The 24,723-nt window shown below is 39.4% G+C and overlaps 1 protein-coding gene and 1 long non-coding RNA gene across 2 annotated transcripts; one reads left to right on the top strand and one right to left on the bottom strand.

The window, feature by feature from the left end:
• Positions 1-5,135: 5,135 nt before the first annotated feature.
• Positions 5,136-23,897, bottom strand: EIF4EBP2 (eukaryotic translation initiation factor 4E binding protein 2). The gene is made up of 3 exons (XM_075216596.1): positions 23,593-23,897; positions 11,314-11,490; positions 5,136-9,712 (listed from the first exon to the last, which is right to left on the bottom strand). The coding sequence occupies exons 1-3, from the start codon at positions 23,723-23,725 to the stop codon at positions 9,681-9,683; spliced, it is 342 nt and encodes a 113-aa protein (XP_075072697.1). The 5' UTR covers positions 23,726-23,897; the 3' UTR covers positions 5,136-9,680.
• Positions 23,224-24,242, top strand: LOC142161216 (uncharacterized). Its single transcript, XR_012693367.1, has 2 exons — positions 23,224-23,309; positions 23,895-24,242. It is a non-coding gene; the product is annotated as an uncharacterized LOC142161216 (long non-coding RNA).
• Positions 24,243-24,723: the final 481 nt, after the last annotated feature.

Genomic DNA, 24,723 nt, shown 5'->3' with positions numbered 1-24,723 from the left:
GAACTAAGCTGACCAGGATCACTAAGGGAGATCTGGACCTGGATAACTGTAAGTGAACGATTACCAGCAAGTCCAAACACACTGAAAAAAAGTGTGTCTACATTTTAATGGAATCTTCAGGAAAGATAAGTAACGACAGCCCTGCATATAATAGCTTTGCTTAGACACAAATTGTGCTTATGCAAGCTGGCTGGGTAGGAGACTGCTTCTCGGTTCCCCATGTTATGAAATCTGGGGGGGAGGAATCGCTATAGTAATTGCCAAGCACCTTCAATGCACTGTTTTGGACACAGTTGTAGACCCGAATGGGCGTTATCTTGTGGTCCATATACATATTAATCATACTAAATTTACCTTTCTCAACATTTATGCCCCAATCACGACACAATAGGATGTCTTTTGCTCTCTTATCCAGCTAGTTTTACACCAAGACACCCGCAGTCTGATTGTAGCCAGGGACTGTTTTAAATCCAAAACGCGACAGTTTAGTAATACTTTCACTGTCAGATTGTCTGACTCTGGCTGTTTTTCCTGACTGTCGTGGTGGGGTTGATCCATGGCTCTTCTGTACCCGCTGGACAGGACATATTTCTTTTACTCTGGCGTAATTTTCAAGAATAGATTATATAATTGTTTCTGACTCATTGATGCTATTGCTTCGTAATAGAGACATAGATGAAAGTTATTTTTGACCACACTGTGGTCTCCATTACCTTGCAATTACCACACTAAGGCTGGAAAACCTGGCACTGGAGATTTCCCTTGAGACATTGCTGGGCTAAATATTTCGAGGATAACATTGACCACTAGGATGAAACCATACTTTTCTGAGATGCCTTGAATGTGGTCATACAAGGCCATATTATTGCTTATGTATCTAATCATAACTAAAATAAAATGAGAGAAACCTATGAGGCCATTTGCAAGACATCAGCGGAGACTTCTATCTTGACACAATCAGACATAGCCCTCGATGCCCACAGAGAAGCACTCCAATTTCTGGAAAGTTTTCCAGCAATTTCCAGGACCGGCCTGGACAGGTTTACTGCAGAATATTAGAAGGCCCTTAGGGGCGTCTTGGGGCTGTCCCGTCCGAGAAATTTTGTAAACTACATAGAGATCGCCCAACCTATTCCTCCTTCAACATGGCCCATACAGTTCTAATCCCCAATCCAGGCAAAGACCCCCAATTAGAAGGGTCCAACCGCCCAATTACTTTTTTGAACCTGGACTATAAATTACAGGCCAACATAATGGCTGATAGGCTGCAAGTCATCATATCATCCCCCACTTGCTTACTCCCCATTAACTGAGGTTTGTTAACACCCTTCATTCGGTCAAGGGAATAAGATCAGCGATTTCAGAGATTGTGGCATCCAATCCTAGCTCCACATCGAACATGCTTCTTAGTCTAGAAGGCATTTGACACAGTGGCCTGGCCATTTCTCCACGCGGTCCTCACATAAACGTTTTGACACTGACATCAGGGCTTTGATAGCTTTCTTTTACACTTTCCCTACTACATTTCTATTGGTCAATGGTATCACAGGCCTGCCTCTGACAATGTTTCGTGACATTCGCCAAGGATGCCCTCTCTGCCCTATGCTCTTTAACCTACTTTTGGACTCAATCCTCAGGGTGTTGCCAAACTGGAGTCTCCTGAAAGGGATTTAGGTTGGAAACAATTAACTCAAACGGACAGCTTTCGCAGACTCATGATATGTATTTCTAATCCAGAATTATCTCTCCCTCCATAGTAGAAATTGGTTCTGTCTTGGGATTTACAGTCAGCTTTGACAAATTGACAGCAATGTATCTGCGTAAGGGTATGACATGGCCATCTTGGGCACATGATGTCCCTTTCGTTTGGGCAGGGTTGACCATGCCATACCTGGACACTCAGCTCCTGAAGGACATCCACTCCCTTAATAATCTTCAAAATAGATAAATACAGAGTCCCACCTGCGCTCCTATTAGATAAGGGAAAGGATGGGGAATGCAGCCTAAACAGCCCTTGGAAATACCTATAACTTTCCACAGATATGAAATGAGCACAAAAATCGGGGTAAGGCGCAAAAAGGGAGGTAATGGCGTAAGAGGGAATCTAAGTGTCAAACAATACCTGAACAAGCATAAAACATGGTAAATAAAAACATATATACAAAAAGTTCATAGTCACAATAATCTGTGCTATGGGTCCCAAAGTTCAGTAGCACAACATCATCTCAATAGGATCCGCAGTGGTCAAACGGGTTTTCTTTATATATGCGAGTTCCACCGGGTAGTTCATATGCAGTTGGAATACAAAAAAAGGGACAAATACCGATTCCCCAATAGTGTAATTTTACAGTAATTATTACTGTTAAGTGTTATTTTTTCACAATTTCTGATTGTCACTAGCGCCTCTAGAGCTTAAAATCTGTTTGTTTTCAATACTCATTTTTTGTTTTTCCAAAAGGTACAATACCACTGGATAACAGTTTTAAAGGCCTGTTGGTATCATTTAATGCATAAACTGCAGGTGGATAGTGACCTTGATATTTTGAGACTATTTGTTGTCTGCTTTCTGGATTCTGAAGTTTGGACACTGCCGAGATAAGAACTAAAGTCTTAGCAGACAAAGGTTTTTTTACTCAATACCACTGCTACCTATATTTGCAAGCCAAACCCACTGCATTACAGATAAACACCAGTCATTTCATTAAATCAGCATTGGGTACCATACAATTCAGAATTACCTGGAGATTGGACACCTACCTCGAGCAGCTGTAGAGCTCTACTAAACCTAGAACAATTGCAATCCCCCTCCTCACACACTTTGAAATAGACAAAGTAGCAAGGGCTCGGAAGTTCCAATCAATTGGTGCAACCCCAATCCTTCACCCCTGCCATAAATTCAAACAAGCAACTGAAAACTGCACTAATCCTTGTGGATGCTTGGGCAGGTAGTCTAATCTATGAGGGGTGGAATGCAGTGAGTCCACCAACCAGGTCTAGGTTTGACTGTGACAAAAAAAACAACCTCTTTGATCATGTGCAGTTCATTTCTTCCCTTGCTATTCCAGGAGCTCATACCTTTGTTTATGTGGAGGAGTAAACAATACAGTTTTAATGGCATAGTTCTTGTCCTAGGTGCAATGCATATATCAGATTTAGAATTCAGCCACAATATACAATAACCCAGGAGTCCCCAAAAAGCTTTTTTTTTTTTCTTCTTTTTGGAAATTGCTTTCTTAACACTGGAATATCTTCACTTGCAGCTTCCAAACATCCGCACCCGACTCACAGAAGAGCTGCCCACCAAACACATTGGAATGTCTGGTCAAGCTGATACCTCTGGCACCTGCGACGGCAGGAGTGATGTATATACACATTCCAATCATGTCCAAAATGCGTGCAAGACTTATGAAAAGTGTAGTGTCATAACTTTCCCACACATACAGAACCATTGGAGAGAATCCCCAACACAACTGTATCTAAGGCACAATATTTTTAGCAGTACTACCTACTTCTCTTCCAGATTGCACAATGTATAGTTATAAATTAAAAAAGAACAAAAAAAATAAAAAGCCAAACATGAAATGGGTAAAACTAAACTGCATACAACAATATGCTACAAGTTAAGCCCTGGTCGACCCTGTGAGTTACCAAGGCACACACCTCCACTGGTGCAGGTAACGGTCCCTTCTTCGTGGCCCAACCCCATCCATCCAATCAGTATCAACAACACCCAATAAAGACCACATTATTTAAATATCACCAGTGTGATGAGTCATGTAATAGGAACTGGTGCCTGCAAGGGCCCAAGCATAGGATCCCTCAAGGAGAGGAGGGAGTTCTATGTCTTTTAGGTGCGTACTCAATTGTTGGCGTTAATGCCTAAAAGTAACTCTGCGTGCGCACTATTACAGTCATTACGGTAATAGTGCACGTAAATACCGCTATTACGGTACATTAAACGCTGCATTTCAGCTTGCTGCTCAGGGAGCAGCGTAATAACGGTAATACTTATTCCGCGGCGGAAAATATGCCCCATAGAACACAAATGCAAGTTACACAGATTTGAAAACTAAACTCAATAGAAGAGGCTTGAAAAAGAGTCTCCGGTACATTGCAGTAAACCAGTCCTGGAAAATTTACTCCATCTAGTACTGAAGCCTGCAAAGCCTTAGGTATTGTTTTGCATGGGAATTTGTGTCAGGTGGTACATTCTTTAAAATTTGATGTCACAGAACGTTTAAGGATTACCAAAAGCATGATCCTAGCATAGAATAGTCTCTCAGTAATTTCATGATTACCAGTTGTCCTTATAAATAACTCCACTCAGGCAAGTAAAAGGTAACTATACATATTTAAAAACAGGTAGTATCATGGAAAAAATGGGGAAAGGGGAATAGGAAAAACCGCTCCGCACAGGATAGTACCCTACCTCACTAATAGATATACTATAATGTGGGGGGGTGCTAAGGTCATGTGTGCAAACATTTACTACAATCCAAAGGAGGAAAAAAGAATAATGACCTAAATAAGCACTCCAGGTACATATAGGTGAATATATGTACCTGGAGTGCTTATTTAGGTCATTATTTAGGTCATTATTCTTTTTTCCTCCTTTGGATTGTAGTAAATATTTAAAAACAGTAAACATATCTGAACAGATTATATATATCTGTTCTACGAGCAGTTGGGTATTGGCGATAGGTACTGTTTACAAGTTGTGCAATCACTATACTTTTCTTTATTTGTGGGATAAATCTAGCCCGTAGTCTTGTTAAATCACAGATAAAATAAAACATTAGACTGCTAAAAACATTTCAACACTCTAAACAAGCTGTGAGAAAATGTAATCAGCCAGGGAGCAACACTGCTTAGAGTATAGAATGATCACACAGACCGTTGGAAGAAGGATAAGTTTTCCCTACACCTTGATAAAACCTTTATTGTGGTGTGTTGGTAAAATGTTAAAAGGTAAGAAGTCTGAAGTTGTGAAATAGTCTAAAGGCAAGGACATTTCCAAGCCCTCCTTAGAAAGCTATTAAATACAACAGAAAGGGAGGAGTAGGAGGAGGAGAGTGGGGAGAAAAAACCCTTAGAAAGTCAGAGGCAAACAGAATTTAAATAATGGACATAAACAATTATTTCAGAACAGTTCAGATTTTAATTTACAAGGTTTGTGGTAAAGGTCAATTTTGCAAAGTGCTCACTAGCTTCTCATACAAAAAAAACATCATATTCACTTGCTGACCCCTGCAGGCTATTTCACCAACTGCAAAAAGCCACAAAGCTTGCACCATTAGCAGTGAAAAGGTACATTACATCAGTTGTGTTCACAGGATGTCATCACTGGTTCCTGTTGAATGGATAGCTGCGTTCTCACAAACATATTATTCCACTCACAAAACGGCTGCCTCCACTGTGTCTCGTTGACAGGTGCACTTTTAGATGTTCACTTTGTTTTCAATGAAATATTAAATGACCAGGCAGTAACATTTGTCAGCATTTCATTTTAAGGAGTTAATTCCCCCCTTCACTCCCCCCCAATAGAATTGAATGAGGATCCACCTTGACTTGCACAGTCATGTATATAAGACAACTATTGGCTAGAAAGCTGTGTATGAACAATGACCCCATCCATAACATTGTTAATGTCCAACAGCTAGCTCTTAATGAGGAATTCATATTTTCTCAAGTAGTAGACTAGTATTTCGCAGCAATCAGAAATGTAATCACAAAGTGACAGGGACATCAGTCTACACAGCCCATGACTCTGGTTGTTTGAAATACATGTTAACCAAAGATACTTTGAAGATAGAAACCTTTCAAAACTTTTGAGAAAATAAGTGCTTAAAGTGAAACTTCTTGACAAATATGATTGTCTGGGCAAGTGTATGTCAATGACTAAATGTTAGTTAATATCCCCTTTAAATTGCTCACGAAAAAAAAACTTGTGTAAAATTGTAAAAATTAGCCTTTGTAATAGAAATTGCATGCACAAATTCCACTGAGGATATGAAGAACAAAATTTAAATTCAGTTTTACAGAGCTTCACAACAAGTGCGTAAAATTCTGTACAACAGAATACAGCAGCTATGTACAAGAAATCTATCTTAAAATAGTCTGGGTGAACACAAAGCAAGATTTGTTTTCTTTATACCTGAGTTTTACAAACATTGCTGCATAGGTTCATAACTAACCACTGCAGCCTTAGCATTGTACAGCCCTTAACTAGACTGTGACTGGAGAAGGGCCACACAGACTGGAGCATACATGAACAGTAACTTAATGCAAAATAGTAATGTTTGGATTATCTGACAGTATGGTCACATTCTCATTCCCTAGAACAGGCGATTTGTTTTGATTCTCACAAATCGTTACACTTTCATATTATCAGGGGAGAATTCAATTCCCCCCGAAGTATCGACGCGTTCTAGATATTACCGTGATTACGGTAATATTAACCCGGCTTTCTGCTCGCAGCTCAGGGAGCTGTGAGCAAAATGCCGGCGTTAGAACTACCGTAATAACGTTAATTACGCGCACTAATACCGGTAATAGTTTTAGTGTGGCGGTACTTTGGGGAGAATTGAATCCCCGCCCCTTTATGTATGATTTCAGATTCTCACCTGGCATTATTTTTTCCTTTCAAGCCTACAACAGGTCATACACTTGATGCATTATACACATTTAAAAAGTCATAGTATGACATAGGAATTTTATTTACTTTCAAGTGTATTTCAGATTATAAAAACAAAACCCAAAAAACACTAGTTTTCCTAGAATGCTCATTTTTATATGTGATTGCCTCCAAATTTAAGACCCTAAAACCAGATGCAGTATTTGAACTGCACTGGCAATTTGAGTCCTTCTGCACTGTGAGCTGCAGCAGCAACATTTAGATGTATGACGCCATCTGGCTTTGGGTCACGTGGGAATTCAATGGGAGGGGAGCTCTTATTCACTACATAGGGGCAGAGCAAAGATCTAGGGTTTTATGTTTAAGAAATGTTTTCCCCATGTGGGTACTTTTAGGTAACACTTCCTTCTCTTAAACTGGTGATGGGACAGATGTTTTTAGGTTGGACAAAAGCTAAACAAAAAAAAGAATAAAAAACATGTATTTCTCTTGCTAATGTGGACCTTAAAATCTTGCCACAAAAAATTGTGTGGAACAGTAAGAAATTATAATCAACACTGCATATTTTCTCATTAAGCTGCAATGTTCATTTAAGGTATAAGAAATTCTATGCACTCTTCTTCGTAAGTCCAACTATCCAGTATTCTATGTAAAAAAAACAAAAAAAACAATTATATTTCTTTTCAGTGATTTGGAAGTGTTGCATACAATTGTTTTTGCGATCCTATACATATCAGAGTATATACAGTTATAAAACACAAGACACAAAAAAAACCCACGCATCAGTATGTAGAAAGTCTTAAATGTGGTTTTCTGCTTGGCATTTCGATAATTTTCACCCCCAAGAAACACTAGTTTTTCAGATGTTTTGTTCTTTCAAATGTGTGAAGTTAAACACATTTGCTAGGAAAACTACAGCTACTATATCAGTATCGGCATTACATTAGTGAAACAAATGCTCTGATGCCACACTTGGTTCACTTCCACAATTATAATGAGCACCCAAGTAAAATCAAAACTCCCTACTAAGTTATGAAACACTAATAAACTTGACATTTCCACATAAAGTGAACTGTAAAAGTTGGCAGTCATCCACACCTTTGCCTCAGTCTACAAGCATAATATGGGCTTGCATACATAAGTACACAAATACACATACTAGTAAGAACAGTTTTTTGTTTTGTTTTTTTGACAGCAGTCTACAAATCATTCACATTTTTTTTTTTTCAGAAAGCAAAGTTAAATTGCTACGTTTCATAGCACATGTACGTAAAGAAATTAATTTTCTTACTACATTCATCGGAAAAGCAAACCAGGCTAATACACCAAGTGTTTGGTTGTGTTTTAATCATTTTATCTTTTTGTTTGTAAATTCACCTGTTTTATAACATCCCATGAAAAAGGTTTGCACAAAGTGAAAAACAAAAATAGAGTACAGCAAATTAGATTTATATTGTTATGGGGCAGTACATATGTTAGAAGCCATCTGGTCCATTATTCCTTCAAAATTAGCCTACAGTTCAATAGAACCTTCTTTGATGAGACAAAAAGGCAAAACAACCCACATTCTTAGAGATTGTCCACCATCTGGATTGTGTTATGCGGAAGGGGAGAAAAATTAAAATCCAAAACAATACAATTTTATAGTTGGAACAACCACACATTTGATGCAAAGTTTGTTAGCACCTAATGATCATTTCAAGCCACAAAAACTAAAATTTGATCATGTTTGGCCAATACATTTTACATCTATATTATTAAAAGGGACAAAAAAAAAGAAAAAAAAAAAAAAGGTTTTATTCACTTTGGTGACGGGTTTAGAAAGTGGATAAAGTCATGCCAAACATGTAAAGAAAAAGAATTGCATACAAACGGATACCAAGTATTGTCAAATGTTCTCTTCCACATTTTGCTAGGTGTTTTTAATAATTCTTTTTAATGCACTTTGTGACCCTTTCAGGAACACTCATTTTCCTTTACAGAGGCAAATTCAAAATTTCAGCTCAAAACCCATTTGTTTTGGGAAGTGCTATGCCAGAAAACAAGAGGTAACCCAGAAGTACATTATTTTAAAGGGAATCACCTGGTTAAAAGAAAAAAACAAAAGACAAAAAAAAAAACAAACAACAAATACCAAACCCATCATTGTGACAACTCCTGCAACTAACTTTGTTACAGACACAGAAAAAGATTTTAAAATTACTCTCTCTGTCTTTAGTCCATTTTTTGATTGATAGAATAGCAATTTAAGCAGAAAGCAATGTTGGGGTAGACTACAAATTGTATTTGATTATTATACAGTCACTCCCAACTAAATCAAAAATGGACACGGATTGATTTAACCTACAAAAATCCATCAGTCCAAACAAATGCATTTCTAAAACAGGCAGCATCCATACACTGCATTGGATATGGGCCTAGTATAAGACTTGAACAGGCCTATAACAGAAAGCAAAGTGCTAAAAGAGCAGCAGTGAGAAGACACTGGGTTCATTATGCACCAAAATACTTTTTTTTTGCTTTTGAAGAGATCCAGACTATTGTACAGGGATTCAGGCAAATTGATTTCAAATTAACATATGTACTATGGCCTGAGCATCTCTCCAAATATTTAGTGGGCTTTATATAGATATATATTTTATAAGGGAAAAAATAACAGGATGCAATTAAAGTTCCACAATTACCATTTCTACCACCCATCATTCACATGTATTTTCAAAGCTACAGTACAAATTGGCAAACTTTATTTTCGTTTGCCAACATTAAGCCATTGAAATCAGTCAAAAGTTCCTTCACCACCCACACGCTATATTGTAGGTGGGGTGGGATTTACCACGGGGGGAGAAATAAAGAAGGGAGATGGTGGAAGGGGGAAATGAAAAAAACAAAAAAAACAAAAGAAAAGCCTAGTTGCGTTGACCTTTGGCACCCGGAGGGACAGGTTTCTATATGCAAGATTGCGCCATTTACAGATTTGTCGTTAAATGATCCTATCGGCCAAGTCAGGTACACAAGTTATGTGAGCGCTTGCCAAGCGTCCTGGGGATTAGATGTCCATTTCAAATTGAGCATCGTCACCTGAGGAAAAAAATAAATAAAAGAAGAGAATGTTGATGAATATTCCTAAAGTTATTCAAATGGACCATTACCGAGATTAGGTAAAAACTTAAAGATCACCCTAGCAAGTCCCTTAAATCAATGAATGAGAATTTCTGAAAGACACTGCCCTAGTCCCTGAATTCACATAACACATCTCTGACATTCCAGAAGCTGTAATCGCAACAAACTGAAAGCCAAGGATCACCACAGGCAAAGAAACTTCAGTTTACCAAAACCTATTATAACTAAAAATTTAAGAAATCAACATTCCACATTAATACAGACATTGTAAATTGTATTACTAAAGCATAACAAATAGATAAAAGCTTAACCACATAACAAGCGCTTTCCATCTTCAGAAAAATAGTTTGTTGCATGCGTGACAATTTAGGAGGGGGAGGTGTCCTGGAGCCCTTTTACTTCTTCCATGCATCCTTCAGTCACTTTACAGAATTGCAATAAAAATTGCAATATTAGATAATATTTTTGGGTGGAATATCTGCAGTCACAAAAAGATAACTTGCGCTGCTTGGCTGGAAAGGAGGAAGACTTGGTTGGCAGGAGCAAAGAGGGGTGTCTGAAATGTCTGCTGACTCAGTCTAGACTGGCAGCATGTTAGCTGCTAGCGGGAGCTCATTCAACCCACGCAGGACAATGGAGAACCCGTAGTTGTAGCCTGAACACTGGACCCATGTTAAGTTGCCTTTTGGAATACAACAAACAGGAACCCACTTCAAACAATTTCAATAAAATCTATCTGGGAAAGAAATTCAGATAGACAAATACATGTGCTTCTCTACTGAGAGGCTGCATCCAGGAGATCAACGCCAGTGAGTAAATACAAATATCACAATAATCATAAAAGAAAGCCATTAATTATTTTTTTTTCGTTCTTTATTTTTTTGCTATAAGACTAGAATGGGTTAATTTTCATTTTGTCCATTAAGGAGATGTTGGGAGATACTCCTGGTTATCTATGCACAGGACACTTCGTACATTTGGGAACAAATTTGTACCCTGTACGGACTGTGGACATTTTGCAGCATCCTATAAATAAAAATAATAATAATAATAATAATAATAATAATAATGTACAACACTAATTTTTTCATGCATTATGGGGGAACTAAATTGGCTGCGTTACTGTAAAATATAAAGCTGCCTGCGCACTATTACCGTTATTACGGTAATAGTGCACCGGCTATTTGCTCTGAACTCCCTGAGCAGCAAGCCGGGTTGATTTTACCGTAATAACAGTAATAGTTATTGCGTCGCCAGGGCCGCCATGAGGGTGGTACGGCCAGTACTGCTGTGAGGGGCCCGGATAGACTTCTCCGTCTGTCTCGGCTCCCTGGACTGTCCGGACCTCTCAGTCTGACTGACCATACTGCCCCTTCTTATCCGTGATGCTGCAACTCCGCCTCCCAGGCTCTGACAGGCTGGGAGCGTGGCGCGGTTATGTCATCACTGCACGCCATGCTCCCAGTGCATCAGTGACCGGGAGCTGCAGCATCGGAGAAGGTAAGTTAATTAGGTAATTTACTAAAATGTGCCTCCTTGTTAAAAAATGTACATCTTACCAACAGCTGTCTTCCTGTCATGGTTGTTCAAATTGTTTGTTTCTACTTTAGACTCTTCTACAACCGTACTGGGGCTGGTCACCCCAGGAATATCTGGCAGGCGGCGGGGCGGGGTCTGAGCCAGGGGTGAATTGCGACGGTCCAACAGAAACTTGCGATCATAAATGATCCGGGTACCTAGAGAGGAAATGTGAAAAAAGCAAAAGATATTTTATATTAAAATACCTTTGTTGTTTTAATCAGATACCAATATGCATACACAACAAACTACATGTAAACAGGTCCCATTTGCTTGTAGAGTTTGCATGATCCAGGAAAGCTATTTCAAGGGTTTGGAAAAGAATATGTGACAAACATTCACAGAATCCACAATTCTAACATTCAGCCAAATACCAAGTTCCCCTATACACCCAAAACATGGTTGATTATACCCTAGCAGCCACATGTGAGCTGAGAACTGTCTATACAGAATCTTTGTGGTTGACATTTGAGAATTAAAGCATGGCAACGACCTGTAAAACAAACAAAAAAAAAGACCAAATAAGTGTACTTTAACCCAGGTAATGTTAGGTTCACTGGACATAGAGAGGGTTTAAAAGCTCTTGCCTGAACACTGTATGCAATGAAGAATCTACTTAACCTACAAGCTTAGCTTGAGAAGGACATGTGCTAGATGCAGAGACAGAACCTCACACCTCAACAGTCCACCCTTTCTGAGGGCTCATTAGTGTAAGATAGGATAAAGAACAGTGTAGCATGTCAAGTGTTAGAGTCACCATAGAGACAACCTTTCAAAAAAGTGAATAAGGTTCGGGAGAACTTTAGTTTGCCCTTGGTAATTCTATGAAAACAAGGTGTGTGCTGGGGTGCTAATAATATTTAACTATCCAATCCTGTCCACCCAGTTGGTTATCAGCACATGTGTATCTGGGATCCAAACAATATCAAGTAACTGGGCATTGGCATGTGGTTATGTGTTGTGCATTTGAACAACAGTAAGGATGCTTTGGCAAATAATGACATTTAAGCTTTCTGAGATTTTTTTCCCCCCTAAAAAAATAAAAATATATAAAATTTGAAAAAGCAAGACATGCCTGGTGTAAGGTATCACGGTCAAGATTTAAGTCAAGCATCACCGGCATTCACAAACCACACAGCCTGGGATGGAAGAGGCTGTGAAAATGTAAAGTTCTGATCAGGAAAAAGTCTAGACACTCAGGTGAGGGGTACTCTGGTTGACACCTCTCCACAGGTCCAGAAAACTGATCTTTCACAGCTTGGATAGTTAAGGGGGGGGAGGGGGGGATAATAAAAACATCAATGCCATATCTGCTATCAAGGCATGACTTGTCTTTTTGTGTTAAGGTGTCCTGCCCCCAGTTGTCAGACAGGTTTACATTTAGGTGTGTCCAGACATTCATGAGAGGCACTAAAAAGGGTTTGCCCAGCACAGTAAAGTAATAACAAATACTTACCTTTTTGACGGTAAATTCAGCACATAAAAAAAAAATGGATTTACAAATGCCTTTTACAAAACTCCTACGCGTTTAATAAAGATATAATTTGCGCAAGACAAATGCAAACCTGCAGTTGTAGCAGTTTTATGTAAAATCTGACGAACGGTGTCTACAAATCACATTAAAACGATTGTGTGTTTTTTATTCAGTGTTCTGTTCTCTTTAGCTTCAATGCACAGAGCATCAGAGAAAAAGGACAGAAATGACTCCACCTGGTGGCTATTCAGTATAAGAACCTAATGTATGTTGTAATAAACAGTTATCATGAATAAATGGCTTTCAGAAGGCCGTTTATTAGAATATACAGTATGAACATATGCATGTGTGAGCATATAAACCTCTTGTTGAGCTATAGCCATATACAAAAGTTTAGACAGTAATAAGATTCCTGCCCTTTCATTTATAAACATGTGATCAAACTTACTCTAGAATAGTACAACATGATTGGAACAAACACCTTTAGTTTCTAACTGGCCTCTGCCACCAACCCATTAGAACCTGTTTATGCAACCCTCTTATATTGCAAGCTCAATTGGGAAGGGCCTTTACCTTGTTTTATGTCATATGTTAATCATTCTCCTTAATTTACAATACTGCATAATATGGTGCGGCTTTATAAGAATAACCATCCTCCCATCACGTGACATGAGACAGGGCCGCTAGAGCAACACCTCTACTAGCCGTACCGGTGCTTTGTTACTACTACTGTACATTACAATTACTATATACACCACTACTGTTGGAATTCTACAGTGCAGTACTACTGCTGGTACAATGTTAGTGGGCACTAATACTACTACCAATAAGTACTGGACAATACCATTACTTGGGGCTTATTAAAGGGCATTACTGTCACTGCTGACATCATCAGGCATTACAGATACTAAAAGACACCAACTGTTGACCAAAAGCAAAAAAATAAAAAAAAGTGCTAAATGTGTTAGTTTTTGAGCTGTGCCAATTTATAGTAGTAGTAGTAGTAGTATAGTATAGTATATCTGCGCATTTACTGTTTTTAATCTTCAAAACCAAAGGCTGGACAAGCAGGAGACAAAGCAGGTGGGGAAAAAACAACCTGTAGCCAAATATTAGAGTGTTCACAACAAGATTATTGAATGAGAGGATCGATTTGATCTCGTGGAAGGCAATAACCCGTTCACTCCTGTGATTATGTCAGTGACGGTAAAGCTGCATTTTCCAGGAGCAGTGTCATGATATAAAGGAAGGGAATAAATGCAAACAGAAATTCATAGACAGAATTATATAGTGGGAGGGACAAATACCCTAACCACAAAGTAGCGATTTTAGCCTCTGAAGCTGCTGTAAGAATGTAGTGGTACAAGCACTCCTCTATATGAAGACAAAATACACCATGGCAAAAATACACTGGGGGCTATTCTCATTATTATATGTGTCAGTTTTATTATATTGGTTGAAATATGCTTTGCATACAAAGTGTACCCAGAGTGTGGAAAAAGTGTCTCCCTGAAAATAAAGGTCCATAACTGGTTTCCACCAACTGAGGATGTGGTAAAGTCAAGCACTTCTGAGATATAGATATTTATATATATTTAGGGAGGAACTGAACATAATGGATCAGCTCACTTCCTCCTATCAACAGATGCAAAATGTGACACCCGGCAGATGTCTTGGCTATCCAGTACAATTAAAAACAAGAACAAAACAAAAACCACACGCATTAAACAGGTCAAATTTTAGCTTTAGCTCACCCACTTTCAGTTTTTGTATGCACACAAGTTTTGTTCATTCCTGTCCTCCCTCATCACCCACACTGCCCCCTAGACAAGTGTATCTAAACTTAGTTAAACATTGCCATGTGAACTAAGCATCTGTCAATGTCTGGCAACAAGCGCTCTACCCCACCCCCTCTGATCCAGACACTATTTGATCCCATGCCTCCACTTTTCACTGTAGGCAAACCTAATTTATATAACAATAAGGCAGTGTTGTGAACATAGAGAACTTACAGTTATTTATAAGGGTTAACCCCTCACATAATTGTGGGGAATATGGGATAAACCAAAACTGCAGTGTAAATATGTTATATCAAATTAATCCATTGATAAATTGAGCTATTAAAGTGTAAAATGTGAAGACAAAGTCTGATCTGATAGCTCTGCACACTCGTGTGAGAAGATAGGAGTGGCACCTGTGGCAGCTTCAAAGAGCCCCTGCTGTGAGATATAGCCTGGCCTGGGATGGAGTTTGACACCTAAATAGACTTTTAGGAACACTCAGCATGGTGTCTGGATCACAGAGCCCATCTGCTAACTTGGCTATGCTTATATATAGATAGACAAATAGAATTCAGTTTTAAAATATGCCACTTAAAATTAATAAAAAAAGTAGTGATCAACCACATATTCCTCCATAGCATGATGAAGGGCAACTCATATGTCAAACTCAGAATTCTGCCCCACAGAGAAGTTAAGGAAATGTGTATAAGCTCTACGAATACATTGTATCTGGGCGAGTTTGATATCAAAATATGGACCAGTTCATAGGAGATTAATGATAAAATTTGATCTGTGTGACGCTCCACAGAAAAGTTAGGTCGCATAGTAGAATTGGTTAGTAAATCCGGCAACATGCAAATGGTGATTGAAAAGAGTGACACTAACGAACCCATTAGCCTGTTAAGAAAAATATAGCTCAACCAAGTTAACCCTTTGAATCCTGGTGTATGATTTGTTAATACATTTGATTAACAAGCTTAGTGTGTGCTTGTATTTACATTTGTGTAGCAGTCTGGAGGTATGAAGAGTTAACCCTTTGCTTGCTGGTGTGAATCTTGCTAGTCTGTGAGCAGCTAGAAGCCTTGTGTGTCAGCGTGGGACAGGATATTGGGGTCCTATTGCCCGTATTCAATAGGTGGTGGCAAACCTGAAGTGTATAGGGGTGTGAGAGCGCTGTGTGGGGGCGATTCAGTAGGTCTATAACCTGTGTGATAGGTAGAGAGACTGTGGGCTGGAATTGTGTGTGACCTCATACAGTAAACAACCAAAGTCATGGAAGCTTGCAGCAGGTTTGTGACAGACAGCATGACAGAAAGTTCTCTCACGAGTACTTATATAAAGAAATGGGTAACATTAACAAGGCCTAGAGACCAGGGAAATTCTAAAACATTCCTATAAAACAGGAGCAAAATAGATGCCCACTAAACCTATAGGTTATCACATATATAACACAATACCAAATTCTGTCCATGTATGGAAATGTGTGTACTGTTTGTGTACATGTCATATAAAGAAAGCCTTCCACACAGGTTTAGCAAAGTTTTATTTCTTCTAAAACAACCTAGGGACACTAGGAGTTAAAAAAAAATAATACTGTCTTCATGCTGAAGACCTCACTTAATTGTTACCAGAGCACCTGTTATGTAGGAAGCTCCAGGACGGTATTTTAAATATGGACTGCATAGTTTCAAATGCCCAACCTTTAAAAACAAAAACCTTGTGAAAAAGCCTATGTTTCAGACACAGCATATTGTGTACCACAAAACCTGGAGTGACATGTCAGTAAGTGGAATATAAGCTCTCACTCAAACACAGGCAGCAGCTTCTCATTACCGCTACGACAATCATATCGGCTGTTTTTCTGTAACCATAACTTGGGATGAATCACCACAATAGGAAAACCTAGCAAATGCAATATACAGACCAGTACTGTCTCTAAGCTTCCTCTCAATCTACTTAAGACAATGTCTCTTGTTTGCGAGCAGGGCCCTCTTACCTCTCTGTATGTATAACCCAGTATTGTTTTAGAACTGTCTGTTTCCAAATGAAAAGCGCTACGGAACCTACTGGCACTATATAAATGATGATGATGATGATGATGATGATGATGATGATGATGATGATGATGATATTACAACTCAGGGGCAGCACGGTGGCTCAGTGGTTAGCACTTCTGCCTCACAGCGCTGGGGTCATGAGTTCAATTCCCAACCATGGCCTAATCTGTGTGGAGTTTGTATGTTCTCCCAGTGTTTGTGTGGGTTTCCTCCGGGTGCTCCGGTTTCCTCCCACACTCCTAAAACATACTAATAGGTTAATTGGCTGCTATCAAAATTGACCCTAGTCTGTCTCTCTCTGTCTGTGTGTGTATGTTAGGGAATTTAGATTGCAAACTCCAATGAGGCAGGGACTGATGGGAGTGAGTTCTCTGTACAGCACTGCGCAATCAGTGGCGCTATATAAATAGTGATGATTGTATCCTAAAATGTACAAGATGTTCAAACAGAGTACGAGCATCACATGAGCAAGAGTCCCTACAATAACTTGGCACAAGGTAAAGTTCTGTACTTTCCCTTGCAACACTGATGTCATTGTAAACAATTATATTACACTGATAAGCAACAGAGCCAAAACTTGAATATCAGTTATACTAGCACAAAATTTGCATTCACATGGAACACAGCAACTCATTTTGTACATAATAAACAGGACTTGTAAAAACATGGGTATTGTAAATATATTGGCAGAGCAATTCGCTTTCCGGAATAAGCTGCTGTACTTGGAATTAACTGCACAACTTTCGGGAAGAAATATTTTCAGACACATACTTTCTTCTAATGGGAAGCTGGAAAAGCGATTATAGATATATATACCAGTAAGTTAAAGTTCCAAGATGGAGTTACTGAGGGGCAACCCACCCATCTGAAAAATGGTAAAACATTGTAGATTTGATTCAAATTTTAAATTAGGCCTAAACACTATGATTAACGAGGTTAAATGCCACCTTAATGTAAAGGTAAAAGCTATTTTATGGGTGCCATAAACGCACTGCGGTAGAACGCTCTACATGCAGTCTTACTGCAAGAGATTGCATCAGACATACTTCATGAAGACCGAGCGTACTAAATATTATAGTGTGAAGAAATTAATACAACAGGCAACATTTGGGTGTCTGCCATGTAGCAAACGCGTTACTAAGTCTGCCTTTGTGACCATCAAAATATTTACTTTGCTCTTGAATACACTTCCAAGATAAAACCCCATGATCACTGAAATGTTTTTGCCAGTGGAGCATCTATTAAAGGGAACAGTCACGTTTGAGCACGTCTATGGATTTTTAGCGGAAATAATCATATTCATGTGTTACATTTGTGTCAAATATGTGCAATTTCTCACGAGCTGCCTGCCCTCAAAAAAGGTTCTTGGATAGGGCACCTTTTTGTAACAGACAAATGCATAAACCATTGCATTTTAAGCCACACTCATTAACGATGGAAGGAAGAAAGAATTCTACAGGTGTAAGACATGGATAAATAGAAATAAGACAGGGCTGTGCCAAACCAAACTATGACCTGATCAGACTGAGGAATACAGGGTTTGATAGAAGCTGGATCCCAAAGTGAGGGTTCTGCATTTAAAAATAATTAAACCACACTGAACAAGTCAGTAGGACAAGCTACCACTGCTAAGTGGTGCAATACTACTTGTAACATTTAGAGGAGTACAATTGCTCCCCTGATCTAGACATTTTAACGCAATTTAAAATGTCATGGTACGTGACTCCAGCATGTGTGTGACATTTGCTACCAATCAAAAGCCACAAACTCTTGATTGCGGCATCCAATTGTTCATCCAGCACCCTAACCGTACAGACACTGTCTGGTATTTGTCCGGGTTGTTAGAAAAAACATTTAGCCTATTCATGCTTTTAAAAGCAAATCGGGCAATAAACTCTTTATTGTTAATTCCCCTCATCTTATCTCACAAATAAGAAAGGGACTTTCAAGAGTGGAAACATATAATTATAACATTATAGATTCTATAAGAATGTACATACAAAATGTCAAACCCTACCCAGTTTAATCCCTACAAAGGTGCTCAAAAGATACACATACATATTTTTTAGCCTTGCATAGGAAGTGATGAACCACTAAGGACAAAGTATTTTACAACAAAAACCATTTAAAACATAGATATCTCTGAGTTATGTTACTATGCATCACTCCGCAGTCATATAGGAGCTTGGTTCACTCCTTCGTGCCCGAAAACCTGGGTGCAAACTAAGCATGATGCATCAGAATTACCGTAGTCAACATCACTAATAGGACATTGTAGAGCAGACAGACTTGCATGGCATGATTTCTTAGAAACACCAAACTATTCATTTTGTTTGTCAACTAGGAGACTTAGAAATCCAGATATAAACTCGCTCAGCACTTCATTACTGACATCTCTTTGGAATAATCCAAATTTCTCCCTAGGACTTAACCTCAAACACTGTAAAAATTTATTAATCATTTCATCAGACTTACGGGGTGCATAGTGCAATCAGGTCCAAAAAAACCTCGAAAATAAAAAGCTGGAGCAAGATTGGTTGTAGTCCAGTTAGTATAGACTAGTTCATGAGTTCGTGTATTGCTACAATCCAGGATACAGCTGCACAAATTTCGCCTGAATATAAGTCAAAGTATAACAGGGCAGTTATCCTTTAATGTAAAGTGTCCCTGCCCCATAATCCTTGCTCAGTATGGCACATTGAATTTAACTTTTATAAAACCACAATTTGTTTCTTAATAATTGTGCAGCAAATTGTTTACCATGAACTACATATATATGTGTAAAAAAAAAAAAAAAAAAAAAAAAAAAAAAAAAAAAGTGTGTACAAAGTTCTAACCAGGGACCAATAGCAACAGTTCGGAGCTCAGAAAAAAGAAAGCATACACGACCAAGGCACAAGATATGCATATACACATATACTACATGGCCAAAATTTTGTGGACACCCTTTTTAATTTGTGTGTGGCCATTTCTGCCACACCCACAGCTAACAGATGCATAAATTCAAGCATATGGCGATGCAATCTCCTTGGTCAATCTTTTGCAGTAGAATAGGTCATACTGAAGAGATCAGTGAAGTAAGTTTGTAAAATATCTGCCCTGGTCATCAAATTATTGTTATTCTGAAGTGGAAATGTCTAGAAGCAACAACAATTCAGCAGTGTTAGGCCACACAAGCTCACAGAAAGCAACCGCAGAGTGTGAAGGCACATAAAAATCATCCCTCCTTGTTTGCAACCCTCACGACCACGTCCCGAACTGTCTCTGAAACAATGCCAGCACAAGACTTTTCATTGGGAGCATCACAGATTGGCTTTCCATGGCAGAGCAGTCGCACGCAAACCTTAGATCATCATAGTCAAATGTCGACTAAAGTGTTGCGAAGCACAGCATCATAGGACTCTGAAGCAGTGGAAACTCTCTTTCTCTGGAGTGACGAATGATTCATCTTACAGTCTGATGGATGAATCTGGCGGATACCAGGAAAACACTTCCCAAATACTGCCATGTGTTTTTTGGTGGTGGAGAAATAATTGCTTGTCGTTTTTTCTTTTTTTTTCTTCCTCATGGTTTGGCCCTTAGTTCCAAGTGAAAGGAAATCTTAATGCTACAGCATACACTGACATTCTAGAGAATTGTGTTCTTCCAACTTTCTGGCCACAGTTTGGGGAGGCCTTCGCCTGTTTCAGCAGGACAATGCCTCCATTCACAAAGCGAGATCCATCAAAAGATGGTATCACAAGTTTGGTAGTAAGGACCTTCACTGGCCTAGACAGAGCCCTGACTTCAACCCCAAATACTTTGGCGATATACTGTAACACCATCTGTGAGCCAGGCCTCACAGGCAACAAACAATGTTGACCTCACTAATGCTCTTGCAACTGAATGAATGCAAATCCCTGCATCCATGTTCCAAAATCTTGTGGAAAGCCTTCTCAGAAGAGTGTATGCTGCTATTGCAGCAAAGTGACTAATGTCCTTTAGATATTCAACAAGCACTTTTAGATATGCACCGTCTACTTGGTCCTCCCCTGATAATATACAATTATGAGGGACACCAAGCATATTGAAAGCAAGTGCATCTAAACAAGTATAGTTCATGCATTAAGCAAACATTCTAGCATTTAAAAAAACCCAAAATAAAGTATCTAATCTCAAAACTGTATGACAGCCTTGGTTGTCTATAATTCATGGCTTGCATGGCTGCAAAGGAAGAACTAAATGGCTTTGAAAGGACAATTTTTGGGGCACATTTATCAGAGGCTTCAGCGATAATTTGACTTGCTAATGTCTCATGAGCAATCCTGTATAGGGTGATGTCAGCATGGAATAGAGGGAAAAACACCAGCAAATGGTAACAATTGGCAGAAATACATACTTCAGGACAGTTATGCATTAATATTAATTGCAAGGCAAAAAAAGACATTAATTCACAGCAGATTTCAACCTGTGGCCAAGCAGCCAGTTTTTATAAAAACAAAAAACAATCAAGACAAGAATACCACAGAGCAGGGTATCAGATTCTAGCTGCAGTGCATAGACCACTTATCACTCCCAACAATGCACATGTGCAAGTTCAGTGACGTGAATAGCACAAGCAACTGACTACAGATCAGTGGAGGAAAGCCTTATGGTCAGGAGTCTTCCTTCACCATGTTTTTTGAGGATTTCATAAGAGCAAGAGTGGCACCAACCTAAAGACCGCTACATGCTTGTTTCAAAAAATAAAAGCTTCTGGAAGTTCCATAATGTTGTGGAGCACATTTTGTAGCATGGTTTGGGTGCTTTCATTCCCTTAGAAGGCATGGAAAGTGCTGATCACCATTTAATTGTACTTTGTTATTATCACCCCATGTTGCAACATTTACACTGACAGGAGGGGCAGCATTCAATAAAAATATAGTATATAGGAAAATGTCCGTTAAAATGTAATTAATTAATATACTGAAATTTATGGATTTACAAAATAATGTAGAGAGGAATAAAAATAAAGTTTATAAAAAATAAAATAAAAATGGCTAATGAAAACATTCATTAGCCACTCACTAACTGGCTTACAGATGTTCTGCATTTATCAGTAGCCAGAATATTATAAAAAAAGGACTCAGTTCGGTACAGGTGGAATTACATATGATCCTACTGGATAACCTTTACAGATGATTCAGTAACAGTGCTGCTGACTGCACGCATTTGCCAAACAGCCCCCCCCCCCCTTTCCAAAGCTTTTAAAATTATGAGCTAAAAGACCTGCCTACAATGTAAATGGAAGGCTGTACGTAGTTTCTAAATTAAACAGCACAAGCACAACAAATGTGCTTTTTTTTTTTTGCAGTATAGTGTTGTAACCAGGAATACAGACGCAGCTTGCAACATTCCTAGAGTGAAGATATGATGCCAAAAATTCTACAAGGGGGGAGTAACTTAAGTAGCCAAGAATATTACGACTTTGTACTGTAAGTGCCATGTATTCTAAGAAAACAAGGCACAGTCCTGGAATCAATTCACACTACAGATAAAAACAATCTGTCCTTATGTTTCATGTGCTGCAGTGCAGTCGAGGGCTGTTTATTAAAGATATGTAGTCATGCCACCTTCAGTCACCTCCCCCCTCTTTTTCCCTCCCCATTGTGCAACAGTCATGGGGCTGTACTGGCTTCCCTAACCTTGTTTACAATTTCAAGTATTGCTGAACGCATGGCAAGAAATGTGTGGTGGAGAGGTGGGTTCTTTTGCACAAATGAGTCAAAGTACACCAATATAGATCAGGAATATATAAATCTAACCAAGCCTTTATACTATAGAGAAAATTACCATGTCAAAGTGTGTGTAAAGTATGGAGACAAATGTATATGTAACCAGTCAGCTACAGACAAATCACTTGACAATAAACATGTTATAACCAATTAGTTTCAATATACACCAACATAAAATTTGCCATCTTAGATCTAATTATTAATTTGTATCAAACAGTGTACTGAGAGGAGCATGGTCAGTGTGCTCTTAAGAGAAATTAGCAACTTATCAGTTTTTGGTGCACTGGCCCTGAACAAGCACATGGGATCAGTAAGTGTCATGGGAACTTATGCACAGAAATGTCTAATGCATTTATGGCACCAAAGGGAGGGAGACACTTATTGCTGATTTTTCCTCAACTTTGGCATGTGTATGAATAACTCTATACATTGCAATTAGGCATTTATACTTAGTTTACCATTAGCTATATATTTCTAAATATTGCAGGACATGTACTGTGTAAAACTAACATTATGTTTCTATTCTGATAGTTCCTGGAATTACTAAGATAGTATTGCATGCAATAAGCACAGATGCATTATTTTCTCTTTAAAAGGTGCAGGATGAAACAAATCATTCTAGTGTTATATTATTTCCCATTTACTATAGCAAATAAAAGTATTGCATTACCAATGACCTTAGATTACCTCCACGCTAGATTGAAAACATGAACCTTGTTTAGCCTGTGCGTCTCTTTACATTAACGGGACCATAAAAGTAAGGAAAGCTAGAGACAGCTGAATTAGGCCCCATCACCTCCCTTGTATAGAGTTATTATGTAATCAGCGAGCCTGCTTTGAGTGTATATGGAGATAGGACGATGCAGGGCTGTGTATGGACATGGCTGGCATGTGAGACGGTGCACGCACGCGGTGAGCTGCATTATTCAACACGCGCAAGCACCAATCTGCATTTAAGTGCATGCTTTCCAATAGACAGTACATTTATGTCATAGTCTGAGCTTGCATGTTGCACCCACTACCATTACACAGAACCCTAAACCTATAGTGCACACTAGAGATGTAACAGATGCATGCCCCCCCGTCCTATTAAATTGTGCATCTGCAGGCCCTCCTGCATCCCCTGTGACCAGTTACCCCTAAGCACGTTTGCAAAAACAAGGTGTGGGAACCGTAGGCCGCATAAACAACTTACCTCCAGGGGTGGTGGAGAAGAGGGTACCCCCGGGGGTGGTGCAATAGTCATGAGGTAGCTGAGATGAGTCGCTTATGGGGATGGTCCTGGTGGGGATGGCCCGGCTCTGGGTTTGATGGTGCCCGGTTGACATGTTCCTGGCCTGGAGTATGTGGTATGGTGGGGAGAGAGAAAGAAAGCAAGGCAGAGAGCAGGGGAGGGGCCGGCCGAGGTGGATGGTGCAAGTGGGGGGAGGATAGGCTGTACTCCTTTATTATTTCCCTTCCTTCTCTCTCCCTTTCTTTTCTCCTCCGCCCTTCAAGCTCGGTGCCTGCGCCAGGAAGCAGGACTCGGCAGCAGAGGGAGCGGGGCCAGGAAATGAAGTCAGAGCCGCCAACTCTTAACCATTCACAGGCCGCGCTGCTGTAGGAGCTGATGCAACAGGCAGAGGGGCCGAGACTGGGTGATGATACTGTGGTAACATAACGTGACAGGCCTGTGTTCTGTCAGCCACAAGCGTGCTTACAGGAAGGAGAACTGCAATGGACTCCATGCATATAACGACAATCATGTATGGCAGGCAAGACAGGTGAAATAAACCCTCTTCAAATTGTTACAAGCATTCACAAATGAAAACCATTCTCACCAATAAACACACCTGCCAGCTTGGATTTTTATTGTTTACAGTGTGGTTACTATGTGATTAGAAAGTATATGTATTATTAATCGCATTTGTAACACTATCCATTTCATCCTTATAGCAAAGATAAGGATTGTGACTATGGGGTATATTTAAGAAAGCACGGTAGTGCACTATCGTGCTCTTACCGTGGAAATCAGCTCCCGAAGTGCCCTCCGCAAATTTATTAAAGGTGCATCGCAGCAGATATGGATATCTGCTGCTTTGCACTCCTGATCGTTTTTGCGAGCAGTCACCATTCAACAGTATGGTGACTGCTCTGGCCGCAATCTAACAAGTCCTGAAAAAATGTTTTTTTTCGGGAACTTTTCATGTTGAAGCTGACGTACATTATCATAATTGAAAAAATCCAATGCTGTCAGCTCTGCTCCGAAGAGCAGAGCTGGACAGCGCATGTGTGGAGGGATCACATAATCCCTCCCTGTCACTCACAGCTCTCGTTGCAGAGACAT

Source organism: Mixophyes fleayi, chromosome 6 (genome assembly GCF_038048845.1).
Source record: "Mixophyes fleayi isolate aMixFle1 chromosome 6, aMixFle1.hap1, whole genome shotgun sequence".
Taxonomy (NCBI): domain Eukaryota; kingdom Metazoa; phylum Chordata; class Amphibia; order Anura; family Limnodynastidae; genus Mixophyes; species Mixophyes fleayi.
The sequence above is the reverse complement of the archived record's forward strand: the minus strand, read 5'-3'. Positions and strand labels throughout refer to the sequence as shown.

Excerpts from the sequence above, each read along its gene's own strand:
- EIF4EBP2 (XM_075216596.1), bottom strand. The coding sequence starts at position 23,725 with ATGTCAACCGGGCACCATCAAACCCAGAGCCGGGCCATCCCCACCAGG. Across the intron at positions 11,491-23,592 it reads CTTCTCCACCACCCCTGGAG|GTACCCGGATCATTTATGAT; the intron begins GTAAGTTGTTTA and ends TTTCCTCTCTAG. Across the intron at positions 9,713-11,313 it reads TGACAGGAAGACAGCTGTTG|GTGACGATGCTCAATTTGAA; the intron begins GTAAGATGTACA and ends TTTTTTCCTCAG.